This window comes from Caretta caretta, chromosome 1, assembly GCF_965140235.1.
Source record: "Caretta caretta isolate rCarCar2 chromosome 1, rCarCar1.hap1, whole genome shotgun sequence".
NCBI lineage: Eukaryota > Metazoa > Chordata > Testudines > Cheloniidae > Caretta > Caretta caretta.
The window spans coordinates 211,318,734-211,335,530 of NC_134206.1; the positions used below are offsets into that span (position 1 = coordinate 211,318,734).

Sequence of the window (16,797 nt, forward strand, 5' to 3'; positions counted from 1 at the left end):
TTTTCCAAGCTCATGCAGTCCTCACGCACTGATAGGGCACAGCTGAATGCATGGAGGCATTGAGTGGCAGAGGCCAGGAAAGCATTAAATCCCTACTCAGCCACTCCACCTGGGCTACCTTATCAATTATTTCCCTTTTTTTTTTTTAAATTAAGAAAGAATGGTTTCAAAACAATAGTGACTTTATTTCCTTTGCCAGCTGTGATCGAAGGGGGGAGGGTGGTTGGCTTACAGGGAATTAAAATCAAGAAAGGGGGTGGGTTTGTAGCAAGGAGAAACACACACAGCTGTCACACTATAGCCTGGCAAGCAAAGCCTTTGTGATGCGCAGCGCGCCTAGCTGTGCTCTTCTAATCGCCCTGGTGTCTGGCTGCTCAAAATCGGCCATCAGGCGATTTGCTTTAACCTCCAACCCTGCTATAAACATCTCTCCCTTACTCTCACAGATATTATGGAGCACACAGCAAGCAGCAATAACAATGGGAATGTTGGTTGCACTGAGGTATAACCTAGTCAGCAAAAGTGCCAGAGAGCTTTTAAACGTCCAAAGGAACATTCTACCACCATTCTGCACTTGCTCAGCCTATAGTTGAACTGCTCCTTACTGCTGTCCAGGCTGCCTGTGTACGGCTTCATGAGCCATGGGAGCAAGGGGTAGGCTGGGTCCCCCAGGATAACTATTGGCATTTCAACATCCCCAACGGTAAGTTTCTGGTTTGGAAAGTAAGTCCCTTCTTGCAGCTACTCAAACAGCCTGCAGTTCCTAAAGATGCGAGCGTCATGCACCTTTCCTGGCCATCCCACGTTGTTGTCGGTGAAACGTCCCTTGTGATCCACCAGTGCTTGCAGCACCATTGAGAAGTACTCCTTGTGGTTTAACGTACTGGTCGGCAAGATGGTCCGGTGCCAAAATAGGGATATGCGTTCCGTCTATCGCCCCACCACAGTTAGGGAACCCCACTGCAGCAAAGCCATCCATTATGACCTGCACATTTCCCAGAGTCACTACCCTTGATAACAGACCGTCAGTGACTGCATTGGCTATTTCGATCACAGCAGTCCCCACAGTAGACTTGCCCACTCCAAATCGATTCCTGACTGACTGGTAGCAGTCAGCCGTTGCAAGCTTCCACAGGGCTATTGCCACTTGCTTCTCAACTGTCATGGCAGCTCTCATCTTGGTATTCCTGCACTTCAGGGCGGGGAAAAGCATCTCACTGAGTTCCAGGAAAGTGGCCTTACACATGCGAAAGTTTCACAGCCACTGGGAATCATCCCATACCTGCAAGACTATGCGGTCCCACCAGTCTGTGCTTGTTTGCCAGGCCCAGAATCGGCGTTCCACTGTATCAACCAGCCCCCCTGCCGCCATGATGTCCCAATTGCCACAGCCTGTGCTTTCAGAAATGCCTGTGTCCATGTCCTCATCACAATCGTCCTCATGCTGGCGTCGCTGAGTCCGGTTCTGCACATACTCCAGGATAACGCACAAGGTGTTTACAATACTCACAACAGCAGTGGTGAGCTGAGCGGGCTCCATGCTTGCCGTGGTATGGCATCTGCACGGGTAACCCACGAAAAAAGGCACAAAACGATTTTCTGCTGTTGCTTTCACGGAGAGAGGGAGGGAGGGGCGACTGACATGTAACAGAAACACCCACAACAATGTTTTTGCCCCATCAGGCATTGGGATCTTAACCCAGAATTCCAATGGGCAGCAGAAACTGCGGGAAAGCTACCCACAGTGCACCGCTCCGTAAGTCGATGATATCCATGGTATTGAGGACGCACTCCGCCAGCTTAATGCACTTAGTGGGGACATACATAATGAACTGTATAAAATCAATTTCTAAAAATTGACTTGTATAAAATTGACCTAATTTCGTACTGTAGACATACCCTAAGACAACAGAAGTTATCCCTTAACCCTTTCAACAAAAGCCTAGGTGTACATCTGAATACCTTAGTCCTAGGCAAGTAAAATTACTATACTCTCATGACATCATACATGTGAAATTTTTCCTGGGAGTGGAATGCAATTTGGAGAAGAAAACCAGGAGTGAATCAACTCATTGATGTGGAAGTCAGAAACCACCTTAGGCAGAAGCTTCAGGTGAGGCCTGAGAATGTGACTTTGTCCTCATGAAAGATAGTGTACGGAGCGCTCATTATGAGGCCCTGGGGATCCCTATCCTGCTAGCTGATATGATGGCCACCAAAAAGGCCATCAACAGGTGGTAAATAGAACATGTAGCTAGTGGCTCAAAGGGAGGACCTATCAGTTCAGTGAACACCAGGACAGAGGGAGAGTGGTTCTTGGGCTAGCAGGAAAACACACGAGCACCTGAAGGAATCTCATCACTGCAGACTGCAAGACAACAGTATAGGTTTGTACAGAATGATTTACAGATATTGCTGTGAGGTATCCAACTAAGGACCCGGCCTGATTGTTTTGGAGAAACTAAATAGTCTAGAATAGCAGGAATCAGGGCTGCTACAAGCAAAAGCTGGCAGTGCATTGCCTAGAGAAAATCTCTCCACTTGGCTCTCAATGTCAGGCTGGCTGAAAGCTTCTTGCATAGGAGCGAGAGGTTTAAACCTCAGCAGAGAAGCTTCTTTCTGTAGATGTCAGTCAGCCAGAATTCAGGCTGTCACGTGCAAAGGACATCAGATCTGGTTGCAGAATTTGTCTGCTATTCTGCAAGACCAGATCTGGTAGGACCAGCAAGATGACGAGTCATTGTATTGACAGGTTCACAAGGGACGAGTACCAAAACTGTCTGGCCCATGCTGGGGCTATCATAACTCACCCCATATCCTGCTTTGGTTTCCTCAAGACCCAGCGTACTATGGGTATCCTTGAAAAGGTATACATCAAAGCAGGAGCCCATGGATAAGAAAGGTGTCTGAGAAGGAGCCCAAGCTCATGCCACCTCTGCAACACAACACTTCTTGTTGTGATTGGCCACAAACAGGTCCTCATGCGGGAACTGCCATTTGCTACTAACTCTTTGAGGACTGAAATCTAAAGGGACCACTCGAGGCTCTTGGATACGTCTCTGCTGACTTGAGGCACCAGCATGTTCTGGAGGCTGGGAAGGTGTATAGCTAGCAGAGTGACATGACTAATCCCAGAGATGCACAGCTTCCTGGCTGAGGAGAGAGGGATCTGGCTCCCCCTTGCCTGTTGATGTGGAGTTGTCCATAAACTCTCACATCATTACATCCTGGAGGAGGAAAGTTCTACATGCTAGTCAGATAGCCTTGAGTTCCTGAATGTTTATGTCTGGGGAGACCACTTCTCTTGAATCTTCAGGTGGTTGAAATGTGCTCCCTACCCCTAGGTGGATGCATCCATAAATAGAGAGTCTTTGCTGGTAGAAGCACGAAAAAAAAGATACTCTGCTGTGCACAAGGGTTAGATCTGTCCACCAATCTATTGAGAATAGGACTTTAAAAAATCATGACCACCCTGTTCATGCTGTTCCTGTTTAGTAGATACACTAATCTCAATCATCCTTGCAAGGGCTGTTGAAGGTGAAGGCTGACATGCTGGGTGGCATATGTTGCATTTTGACATGTGCTCAAATGTCTGAGGCAGGACCTCACCAGTGTGCTGGGATGAGTCTGGAGTTAGTTGATGAGATAGAAAATAATTTAAAATCTCTCTTGAAGGAGTTACACTCTTGCCAAGCTAGAATCTAATAGCCCCATGATAAACTCTATATTTTGAGCCAGAGTCTGTGTGGATTTTCCCCTGCTGATCCTGAGTCCCAGCATGGCAAAGAGGCTTAGTATCCTCTGAAGTGAGTCAGTCACTTGCTGGAGGCTGGGGGGTAGAGGGAAATATTCCCCTAAGCTAGCCAATCATCTAAGCAGGGATTCACCTGGATTCCTTGTCTTCTTAGATCAGGAGGTGGGCAAACTTTTTGGACCGAGGGCCACATCGGGGTTGCAAAACAGTATGGAGGGGAGGGCAGGGTAGGGAAGGCTGTGCCTCCTCAAACAGCCTGGCCCGCCCACTATCCGTGCCCTGACTGCCCTCCCTCAGAACTCCTGACCCATCCAACCCCCTTTGCTCCTTGTCCCCTGATCACCCCCTCCCAGGACCCCCCGCCCCTAACTGACCCCCCAGGACCCCACAACCTATCCAACCCCCCTGCTCCCTGTCCCCCCCGAACCCTGGGACCCCACACCCCTATCCAACCCCCCCTGCTCCCCACACCCTATCCAACCCCTCCTGCTCCCTGTCCCCCCGAACCCCACCCCTATCCAACCCCCCCTGCTCCCTGTCCCCTGACTACTCCCCAGGACCTCCTGCCCTCCCCCTGTCCCCTTACCCTTACCAGGCCACTCAGAGCCACAGGACAGGCTTATTTGAAAGCCTGGGAGGTGGGCGGCGCAAGCCACACCGCCTGTATGGCTGCGAGGGAGGGTGACAGCAGGGGAGAGGTCAAGGGCTAGCCAGGATGGTCCCGTGGGCTGGATGTGGCCCACGGGCCGTAGTTTGCCCACCCGTCTTAGATGGGTGGTCACCATAATTATGACTTTGACGAACACCTGTGGAGCCATGAACAAGCCGAAGAGTAGGGTTCTGTTGGTAGTCTGATGTCCCTGTGAGAAACTTCAGATACTTACTGTGGCAGGATATATTGAGATGTAAAAGTAGGCTGGGTCTGAAGGTGAAGAGCCGGGAACCAGTCAATGGAATCCAGGGAGGGGACCCTATTCAGAAGCAAGGGTATCCATATGGAATATGGAGAAGTGAGGGATGTAGGTATTAAGACAACTGAGACAGAGGATGGATCTCCAACCTCTTTTCTCCTTTGAGATGAGAAGGTTACTTAACTGTAGCTGGAGGTTCTTCAAGATGTGTGGTCCCTATCTGTAGTCCACTGAGAGTTTATGCACACGTGCCGTGTGTCCAGAGCCGGATAATTTGAAAGTAATAGTAGTGTCCATTGTCTATGTATACATTCTTGCTTTGTCTCATGGTTTTGTCCAAGGCAGACCAACCGCATCTCCAGTTCCTTCTCCACCACAAACTGAACAGATCCAAAACAGAGGGGAAGGAGGGTGGGAAGTGAAATACAGATATAGACCACACATCTCAAAGAACCTCCAGTTACAGGTAAGTAACCTCCTCCTCATCTTCTTCAAGTGATAGTCCCTATTGTATTCCCCTGAGGGTGATTAACAAGCAGTATCTAATTTGGAAGAAGGTGAGAGGAAGAGGATGGAATGGTTGAGCGGAGGGCAGCTGCACCAAATGAGGCATGTTGCAGAGTCCTGCACCAAGGTGTAGTGTGCAGTGAAGGTATGAATTGAACCTAGCCCTACATGTCTGGAAGCAGCACATTGTGGAGGGTGGCAGCAGTCAACGTCTGGGCTCTTGTGGAATGGGCTCTCACCCCAAGGGGTGGAGTCAGTCCCAACAACTGATAGCACAGCATAATGCACCCTGAAACCCACGTGGAGATTCTATGTGGAGATGGCCTGCCCCATAATCCTCTCAGCTATAGCGATAAACAAATCTAGGGGACTTCCTGATTGGTCTCATCCTTTGCGGGTAGAAGGCCACGGTCCTGTGGACGTCGAGAAAGTGAAGGCTCAACTCATCTACTGAGGTGAGAGGTTTGGAAAAGAAAAAGACAGTTACTCACCTTCTTGTAATTGTTGTTCTTTGAGAGGTGTTGTTCATGTCCATTCCAATTAGTTGTGCGCACGCCGCATGCACAGTCGTCAGAAACTTTTTCCCTTAACAGCTCCTGTTGGATCGGCCAGGGAGCCCACTGGAGTGGTGCCCTCATGGCGCTCAACATGAGACCCTGCCGACCCGACCCCCCTTCGGTTCCTTCTTGCTGGCTACTTCCAACAGATGGTAAGTATTGGAATGGACCTGAAAACCTCTTGAAGAACAAGTTACAAGAAGGTGAGTAACCGTCTTTTCTTCTTCAAGTGATTGTTCACATCAATTCCAATTAGGTGACTTTCAAGCTCTCCCACGGGGGTGGGGTCAGAGTTAAGGAATCACTGACTGGAGCACTGCTCTACTGAGAGCTGCATCGTCTCTAGCATGCTGTGTGATGGTACAGTGGGTGTGTGGCAAAGGTGTGCAAGGGATGGCAAAGGTGTGCACGGAGGACCAGGTAGTTGCTCTGCAGATCTCTTGTATGGGCATCTGGGCCAGGAAAGAGGTGGAAGAGGCTTGAGCCCTTGTCAAGTGGGCCGTTATAACCAGGGCTGAAACCTTGGCAAGGCCATAGCAGGTATGGATACAGTTCGTAATCCAGAAAGAGATGCACTGTGAGGATGTCCCTTCATCTGGTCCGCCACGGCTACAAACGGCTGGTTTGATTTCCTGAAAGGCTTTGTGCACTCATGGCTCCATGTCTAGTTGGCAGCCGGTATCAAGTAGCGTGCCCCAAGGGTTGGTCCTGCATATCAAGAGCTGTAAACCACATGCCCTTCTCTAGCAACAGTATGATGGCTGCTAAGGTGACCATACAAAATTTGGGCTTGTGGACGAAGCGGTTGAGGCAACGGAGATTCAGGATTGGTCTCTACCTGCCCTTCTTCTTGGGTACCAGGAAGTAGGTAAAATAGAACCCAGTGCCCTGATAGTTTGGAGGAATGTGCTCTATAGCTCCCCTTTGTGGTAGGGAGTCTACTTCTCATGACAGTGGTCCCTGAAAAGGGATCAGGGCGGGGGATGTGGATGAAATAGCATGGTGGATGACATCCAGGACACACCTGTCCATTGTTATTGCACTCCAGGCTGGTAAGAGGAGTATGAGACAACCCCTGAAGAGGGTGGGTCGGTTGCATGGCAATAGGCACAGCAGTTGACTGCTCTCTAATGGCACTCAGAAATATAGTTTCTGAGAGGTTTCAACACGAGATGATGAAAATTGCAAAGGTGGGCCCAGAGGGCAGGATCACTGGGTCTTCTGGTGCTTATGAGAAGGTTCGTAAGCCTGCTAGTGGAAGAACTGAGGAGTCCTGAATCACTGTGTAGGTGGCAGGCGGTAGAATTTCCACTTGGGTGCAGTGGAATAATATAGATATCCAGCAATCAAAGTGTGGCTCTGGAATCCTTGGGGGAGCGGAGGAAATCGTTGGTCTTCTGAATAAACAGGTGCAACTCATCGAAAGGGGGGTCCTCAGTGATATTCTGCACTTCTCTGTGGAAACCAAATGAGTGTAGCCACAATTCCCTCTACATGACAATGTCAGCGGCCATCAAGCGTGATGAGGTATCCACAGCTTCCATGGTCAACTGTAGGGCCGTTCTAGCCATCAGCTTGCCCCCCTCCAGGATAGACTGGAAACGAGGTTGATCTTGTGAGGCAGCTTTTCAGTAAAGTCCTCCAATTTGCCATAGTTAAAGAAGTCCTCTTATGAGGAGAGGCTGAGGGAACTGGGATTGTTTAGTCTGCAGAAGAGAAGAATGAGGGGGGATTTGATAGCTGCTTTCAACTACCTGAGAGGTGGTTCCAGAGAGGATGGTTCTAGACTATTCTCAGTGGTAGAAGAGGACAGGACAAGGAGTAATGGTCTCAAGTTGCAGTGGGGGAGGTTTAGGTTGGATATTAGGAAAAACTTTTTCACTAGGAGGGTGGTGAAACACTGGAATGCGTTACCTAGGGAGGTGGTAGAATCTCCTTCCTTAGAAGTTTTTACGGTCAGGCTTGACAAAGCCCTGGCTGGGATGATTTAATTAGGGATCGGTCCTGCTTTGAGCAGCGAGTTGGACTAGATGACCTCCTGAGGTCCCTTCCAACCCTGATATTCTATGATAAGTCATATTGGCCAATAAGACCTGGTAGTTTGAAATACAAAATAGGAATCTTGCTGAAGAGAAGACCTTACGTCCCAGAAGGTCTAAGCGTTTGCCCTCCTTATCTGTCGGAGTGGAGTGCAGGTGTTGCTGTCTGGACCGTTCCGTTGCTGCCTGCACCATGAGGGAACTGGGTGGCGGTGTGAGAAAAGAAACTCTGACCCCCATCTGGTCCATAGTATCTCTTCTCTGCCCCCTTGGGGGGTAGGCGTGTAAGTGGCCAGGGTATGCCAAACTGTTCAAGCTGGTTGGAGAATAGCAACCCTGATGGTACCAAGAAATGAAGGCTGTCCAGGAGCGGATGCTGTTTGTCTTGTACCTCCTCCATTAGACCATGAAGCTCATTCGCCACCCTTCGCAGGAGTTCTTGGAATTGCTGAAAGTCATCTGGGAGTAAGGGGAAAGTTGAAGTTACTGAAGCATCTGGAGAGGACAATGGGAAATGCTCTTGCTCCGGTAGTACCATCGGAACCAGACTGAGTGGTTCACCCTCCACAACCAGTTTGGAGAGCCTACTCAATGGTGCCCTAAGTGGGGACAAGGAGTGAAGCCTTCCTTGACAAACAGGTGGGTTACAAGAGTAGGTGCTGGGGCCTGGATCCCCACTCGGGCCAACAAGATGGAACTGGCTGATGTTGCGGAGGATCCCATGGAAAGGGCAACCAGCTACTTCCCTACTGCTGGAGGAGGAAGATACTGCCATGCCGCTGGCAGTCCTTTCAGGTACTCATACTGTCACTAGGGAACAGGCAGCCCTTGCACACCATCAGAATGTTCCAATGACGAGAATTCGGATCCCGGTTCCAGTGGCAGTACTGTCGGAACTGTGCGAACCACAGGAGGACAAGTGAAAGCGTTGCCTGACTGACGCAAGTCCTGGATAGGAGATCGGACCTCCCTAGGTGCAGATAGCAGGGGAAGGCGTGGACATCTCTGTTCCCCTAGGAGGAACTGCTCATGTGGCTCTGGTGCGTTCTCCAATTGCCTCAGCATTAACAATACCCATTCCATAGCTGGAGCCAGCGCCGAAGCAGAGGACTGTCCCAGAACCGAAGGATCCTTGTCTTAAGGGAGGCCAATACTGATGGCGTGCGGGGCTCGATACTGGTGGATCCAGTGGTCTGCAGGATTTTTTGTCGTGCTTGTGCACCTTGGAACACTCTGCCCGTCCATGGCTGGAACATGTAGAAGGCGCATCATCTTTCTTCAGTTTGGAGGAAGACTTACTACCGTGCTTACATGCATTCTTCCTTGCCTCCCAACTAGGCACTGGCATGGGGTCCATAGCAGTGGTACCACCAGAGCTGGACTCTATCTCTGGAGCCGGAGGTGCACTCCTGGCTTTCTCAGGCTGATGTACAGGGGGCTTCCCTGGCCTGGGTCCAACTGAGGCCCCATGGCATCTTCCATGAGGTGTTTCTTGAGGCAGAGAGCCTTGCCTTTTCAGGTACAGCTTGGGAAGGACTGGCAGATACTGCACCTGGATGAAATGTGGACTTCTTCTAAGCAGTAAAGGCAGTGTGGGTGCTTGTCACTGACAGAGAATGAACATGGGCAAGAGGCACAGAGCTTGAATCCTGGTGTCTTAGGCATAATCCAGTACCCATGTGTGGGTATGTACTACCCAAACCACTGACTCCAACAGCACTGAGATGAATGTTGGTGCTATGGATCTTTGTGTGAGATCATTCAGTGCCATGACTCTTGGTGCCGAAATGCTTGGTACCAGAATGACTGGTGCAGAAGATGACATCTTCCTAGAAGTACTGGATGCAGTGCTGTTCTTGGACTGAGAAGGGACAGTTTGTACTGACCTGGATTTCAGTAACATAGCACTGGTATGGGACTCCACCTTAAGACTTTGAGAGGGGTGAGTCTAGCAGAGGCATTCTGTCCCCTCTCTGGAGAGGGAGATCGGAAAAAAGCTTCAACTGGTAGAAAATACAGCAGCATGTGTTTAGCAACACACATCAGCTCATGCTCTGGTCTCTGCACTGGCTGCCCATCAAATACAATTCAATTCCAAATCTCATTCCTGCAATCCACTGTAACAAGAACTGCTGTCCAACAGGGAAGACACACAAGAACATTCACAGAAGCTGGACCTAAACTCTGGTACCAAGATGGATAAAAAAAATTTTTTAAATAAAATCTGATTTTTTACTTAAAATGAAATGGTTTTATTTAAATACATTTTTTCTTTAAAAATAAACCTATATAGAATTAAACTTCAAATTATGTCTACCTATATCAAGGTCTAAACGTACTATGTGTAGCTGCAAGGTTACACATACCACATATTATATATAATTGTCTGGGTTGTCTTGTCATGTCTGGCCAATGTATGTCCTTCAGTAGTATTGCCAGTATCTTGAGCAAGATACAAAGTAAACCAAAACAGACTTACTGCAATAGAGTGGGTAGGATGTTGCAGTCCAACACGTAGTCTCTGCACATGGTACTGTCTCCAGCAATATTGCCAAGTGCCCATACTGCCTATGAAGAAAGAACAAACAAAATACCTGCTTTTATTTTTTTTTACTCAAGCAAGGTTTTCCTTTATAGTGTATGTGTAGGAGTAAGATATTCTGTGCTAATGCTGACATCCTAGCTAACTTACAGAGGGGAAATATATTCCAGTTGTGAGGTATGGATATACAGCCTGGCTCATCTGGAAATACCAACAAAGGGATGTTCTCACTAACAAGGGCCAAAACAATATTAGCATTTCCTGAAAATTACAAGGGGATGCATTCTCTACACAACCACATTAGGAACAGTGGGAGAAAAGAATCAAGCATAGCATAGCCAAGCCAATATTCAGAGCCCAAGCCTCAAGAAATTTATAAGTCCCTTGGCATATACTCTTGGAAAGAAAACCAGGTGAGGCAGAACCGAAATATTGCCTACAAGCTGCACACTGGACATATATGGTAGGAAAATCAGGACAGACTGTCCAACAAGTTCTTAGAATGTATTGGGGACAACTTTTTGTTTCAGAAGGTGGAGGATGTAACTATGGGAGTGGCTATTTTAGATTTGATTCTAACTAATAGGGAGGGAACTCTTGCGAATCTGAAGGTGGAAAGCAACTTGGGTGAAAGTGACAATGAAATTATAGCGTTCCTGATTCTAAGGAACGGCAGGAGTGAGAGCTGCAAAGTAAAGAGAGACTTCAAAAAAGCAGACTTCAACACACCCAAGGAACTCAAAATTATGATTCCAAGGGAAGGAAATCTCAGGGAAATGGGAGTTCCAGAGAGCTGGCAGTTTCTAAAAATACAATATTAAAGGCACAACAGCAAACTAACCTGATCTGGAGAAAAGGTGGGAAGAGTAATAAGAGACCAATATGGTTGCGTCAGGTACTCTTTTTAAGGAACTAAAAATCAAAAACGAATCACGCACAAAATGGAAACAAGACCAAATTGCTAAGGATGAGTATAAAAGAACAGACAAAAACAGCAAGGCAGAAGCACAAAATGAATTACAACAAGCAAGGGACGTAAGAACAGGTTCTATAAATACAATAGAAGTAAGAAAGCAATGTAGGAAAGTGTAGGTCCATTACTTAGAGCAGGAGAGCAAATAATGGATGACACAGAGAAGGCTGAAGTATTCCTTTTACACTTCAGCTTTCACTAAAAAGTCAATTGAGACCAGATGCTTAAAACAATATTAACAATAGGGAAAAAACAGGTTAAAGAATACTTAGATAAGTTAGATGTATTCAAGTCAGCAGGACCTCATGAAATTCACCCTAGGACTTAAAATTAGCCCAAGCAATTTCTGAACCATTAGAGAGTATTTTTGAAAGTCATGGAGAATGGGTGAGATCCCAGAGGACTGGAGAAAGGACAACATAATACCTATCATCAAAAAAGGCGGAAAAGGGGACCTGAGGAATTATAGACCAGTCAGCCTAACTTGATACCTGAAAAGATCCTTGAACAAATTATTAAACAATTTGTTCAGTCCTGGAGTAATAGCTCATATAGATTTCTCAAGAACAAATCATAATGATCTAACCTAATCTCCTTCGACAGGGTAAGCATCCTAGTGGATCTGCGGGGGAAGAAGCGGACATGATATATCTAAAATGTAGTGAGTCTTTAGAAACTGTCCCATGTGACATCTTCATAAGCAAACTAAGAAATATGGCCTAGACAAAATGACTATAAGGTGGGTGCACAACTCATTGAAAGGCCATGCCCAAAGAGAGGTTATCAATGGTTTACTCTGAAGCTTGGCAGATGTATCAAGTGGGGTGCCACAGGGGTCTGTTCCAGGTTCAGTACTATTCAATACTTTCATTAATGACTTGGATATTGGAGTGTAGAGTATGCTTATAAAATTTGAGCATGACACCCAAACTGGAAGGAGTTGCAACCACTCTGAAGGACTGCATTAGAATTCTACATGATTTTGATAAAGTGGAGAAATGATCTGAAATTAATATGTTGAAATTCAATAAAGAGAAGTGCAAATTATTACACTTAGGAAGAAAAAAAATCAAATACAAAAATATAAACTGGGAAATAACTGGCTAGGCAGTTGTACTGAAGAGAAGGATCTGAGTTATAGTTCATCACAAATTGAATATATTTGAACAGTATGAGACTGAGGAGAAAAAGGCGAATGTCATTCTAGGATGTATTAACAAGAATGTTGAAGGTAAGGCGGAAGGGGTAATTGTTTTGCTCTACTCAGCACTAATGAGACCTCAGCTGGAGTACTGTGCCCCAGTTCTGAGCACCGCACGTTAAGAAAAATGTGAACAAATTAGAGACAGTCCAGAAGAGAACAACAAAAATGATAAGAGTTTGGAAAATATGACTTCTGAGGAAAGTCTGAAAGCACAGGTCACATTTAGTTTAGAGAGGAAAAGGTGGAGGGGGGCATAGTTTTCAAATACATAAAACGCTATAAAGAGGATGGTTGGTGATCAATGTTCTCCATATCTACCAACAGTAGGATGAGAGGCAATCGGCTTAGTTTGCAGCTAGGAAGATTCAGGATAAATATTAGGAATAATTTATTAATTATATGGATAGTTAAGCACTAGCACAGATTACCTAAGAAAGCTGTGGAATCCCCATCACTGGAGGTTTTTAGACAAACACCTTTCTGGGATGCTCTAGACATATTTAATCCTGCCTCAGTATGGGTGGATGGACTAGATGATCTCGAGGTCTCTTCCAGCTCTATATTTCTGATTCCGTGTGGTCAAAAAAAGATGCGACTTCTCTGTCCTGAGATTATCAATACTCCCAAGGACTGGCTATTTTTTTTTTTTTATTTACTTTGGGAACGATGCTATGACAGTTGTGAGGTCTACTTGTCTAAATTAAAAGCACAATATTAGGTCTCATCCAAGAAAGCTCCCAACTTCATAAACTCATTTGACTGGAAATAGTAGCTATTGGAAGGTCCTTAAGCTGCTGTATAATGTGTAGGAAAAGAAACTGCATTATCATGGGGGACTTCAGTTGAAGTGGCATATGCTGGAGGTCTCATGCTCCCAGTACTGAAGGCTCCTTGGAATTTCTAAACAGTACAGATAACGGTTTTCTAAGTCAAGAAATGTTGCATCCAGCAAGGTGATTTCTATATTAGATGTCATCTTGACAGATAAGGAGGAATTCATCGCAGTACTAAAAACATGGGTTTATGGGATTAACTTGATAACTTCTCCGATGAGATTACCAGTCTGATTGATAAAGGTAATAGTGTCCATCAGGGTGGATAAAAAAAATCGAAGATATTTTTAAAAAAACCCAAAACAAAAAAAAAAAACCCTAAAAAACTGATTTTTTTGATAAAATGCTTTTTGAGGAAAAAACCTTTCTAAAGATATTTTAATTAAGATACATTATAGCTGAAAGATATCATGGAATAGGAATTATAAATTTTAATTTCATAATATGAGACAATATATTCATGTAATGTTTAAGAAAAGTTTTGTAAATGAGTTCCAATAGTTCAGGGATTAGGAATCCAATTTTATGGAGTTCCAGGAACCTTCTGTATAGATTATTTAGGTTAATCTTTCTATCTACCCAATGGGACTCAGTACCCAGTCTAGAAGATACCATCAGACATGCTTAGTTTTGCAGTTCTCAAACTGTGGATTTGTGTCTCCAGAGATAACATAACATGCTTGTTAACAGCAAAAATATTTTTAAATAAACAAACAACGTACAGAGGTGAGAAATAACAGACCTCAACTCTATTGTCCCTCTGCAAATTTGTGTACACAGAGTCAGTCCCTTACCTCTCTCTAAAAGTGCAAAGTTTCAAAAAGTACAATGAATAGAAGATTGTTGGGGGCGGAATAGATCTGGACAAGGAGAAGAAATCTGGAGATAAATGTGAGAAGGGAGGGACAGGCAGCAGAAAAAAAAAGTGAAACTGTGAGCAGCATATTCCAGAAGTCTTGAGGTCATTCCGAGTGTAGCCTTCATTGATTTGAGATCTACCATACCATTCTCTCAACAGAAGGGAAAACCTATAATGGCAGCAGGCCTTAAAAGAGACCCAGTTTGGGAATACGAACCATTCAAGAAATATATATGTTTGCTGATTATGTGATTTTCTTTAAAACATCAGTGAACTTGTGGAAGTCAATTAAGCACTTGGATTCAGAGAGACTGTTGAAGTGATAATCTCACTTTTAACAGTAGTAGCTTCTTCTGCTGGTGTTGTAAGAATATTTTCTTCCTTTGGACTAATTCATTCCAAATTGAGAAATCGTTTGGGACATAAAAAAGCAGGAAAGCTTGTTTTTCTTTTCCAGATTTTGAACAAACAGGAAAACGAAGGTGAAGACAACTGAGTTAGCTGGAGAAGCCAATATTTTAAGTTTCTCATGTTGACCTGGCTGCCAGTCAAATTAATTTTTGTTTTTTTTTAAAAATATTTCATTTAACTATGACAGGTTTCAGAGTAACAGCCGTGTTAGTCTGTATTCGCAGACGTTCTTGTTAAACCCTGGATTTGTGCTGGAAATGGCCTACCTTGATTATCATACACATTGTAAGGAGAGTGATCACTTTAGGTAAGCTATTACCAGCAGGAGAGTGGGGTGGGGGGAGAGAAAACCTTTTGTAGTGGTAAACACCCATTTTTTCATGTTTTGTGTGTATAAAAAGATCTTCTATACTTTCCACAGTATGCATCCGATGAAGTGAGCTGTAGCTCACGAAAGCTTATGCTCAAATAAATTGGTTAGTCTCTAAGGTGCCACAAGTACTCCTTTTCTTTTTTCATTTAACTATCTTAGTTAAAAACAATTTTAACAAAAACAAACTTGATTTTAAAAATCTTGAATGTTTAACTACATTCAAAAATTCATATGCTTGTTTTGTTAAAACACTACATGTTTGCTGTTGAAGAAAAAAATCCAGAATACATAATATTGTTGTTTTAGCCAAATAAAACATTTTAAATGTCTGTCTGGTGATGTTCTCCTCCTAATACAGCATGGCAACAAAATCCTCCAAATATTAATGATTAACCTGTTGAATTGGAGATAGTTCACCTCCCAATGACTTCATAAATAACTGCTTTAATTACCCTTGGTAAATCAAATAACCAACCAACCATTCATTTTCTGATATAGCTGTAAAACTAATCTGCAAAGTTTTCAAAATAAATCACTGAAAATGTATAGTGTGTAACTTCTAAAAATGAAACCTACATTTATCTCTTAGTTGTGAAGAATATGTATTAAGGTTATAACAACCAACAAGAATGCACTTTTATGTACAAATCCATGATTAAATCGAGTCTTCATGACTGAACTGATTTGAATCATGATTTAAATCACTAATTTAAATCAAATCCACCCTGGTATCCATGCAACAGAGCTTTGTAAGACAGTTGACTTGGTACCACACAGCATTCTGATTAAAAAACTAGAATAATACAAAATCAGTGTGGATGAAAACTAGCTAACTGATAGGTTTCAAAGTGTAACTGGGAAATCATCTACAAGCATGTGTGCTGCCCTGGTCTACACTACAGGGTTAGGTCGAATTTAGCCATGTTAGGTTGATATAATAATGAATGCGTCTACACAAGCAACCTCGTTCCGTCGACCTAAAGGGCTCCTAAAATCGACTTCTGTAGTCCTCCCCAGCAAGGGGAGTAGCGCTAAAATCGACCTTGCTGGGTCAAATTTGGGGTAGTGTGGACGCAAATCGACAGTATGCACCTCTGTGATCCATCCCAGAATGCTCCCATTTGACAAGTCTGGACAGCACTTTCAAATCTGATGTGCTAGCCAGGTACATAGGAGAAGCCCTGGGAACTTTTGAATTTAATTTCCTGTTTGCTCAGCGTGGCGAGCTCAGCAGCACAGGTGACCATGCAGTACCCCCCAGAATCGCAAACGAACTCCAGCATGGAGCGAACGGGAGACAATGGATCTGATTGCTCTATGGGGAAAAGAATCTGCATAGGCAGAACTCCGATCAAAAAGAAGAAATACGAATATATATGCCAAAAATTGCACAGGGCATGGTGGAGAGAGGCTACAACAGGGGGACATAGCGGTGCCATGTGAAAGTCAAGGAGCTCAGGCAAACCTATCAAAAGACAAAGGAGGCAAACGGCTGCTCTGGGTCAGCGTCCCACAGATGCCGCTTCTATGATCAGCTCCATGGCATTCTAGGGGTGGATCCTGCTACTACCCCACTACTGTCCGTGGACACCTGCAAGCGGGGAGTCTCACGCAACACAGAGGAGGATTTAGTGGATGAGGAAGAGGAGAAGAAGGAGGAGGAGGAGGAGCAGAATGTGCAGCAGGCAAGCGATTAATCCGTTCTCCCCAACAGCCAGGACCTTTTCATCATCCTGGAGCCAATTCCCTCCCAAGGCGGGATCCCCGACCCTGAAGGTGGAGAAGGCACCTCTGGTGAGTGCACATTTGTAACTACAGTACGGGTTTAAAAGCA

The 16,797-nt window shown here is 45.1% G+C and overlaps 1 protein-coding gene across 5 annotated transcripts in view; it reads right to left on the minus strand.

Annotated features, from left to right (window-relative positions):
- The window catches only part of KPNA1 (karyopherin subunit alpha 1), a 155,641-nt gene that overhangs the window by 65,877 nt on the left and 72,967 nt on the right, over positions 1–16,797 (minus strand). For all 5 annotated transcript variants that reach the window (XR_012664966.1, XM_048819991.2, XM_048819948.2 and 2 more), the window contains exon 7: positions 10,248–10,336. Coding sequence is in view for 4 of the 5 variants with exons in the window: in XM_048819991.2 (XP_048675948.1) it covers positions 10,248–10,336 (89 nt within the window). In the remaining variant the exon portion in view is untranslated. The remainder of the gene's footprint in view (positions 1–10,247; positions 10,337–16,797) is intronic.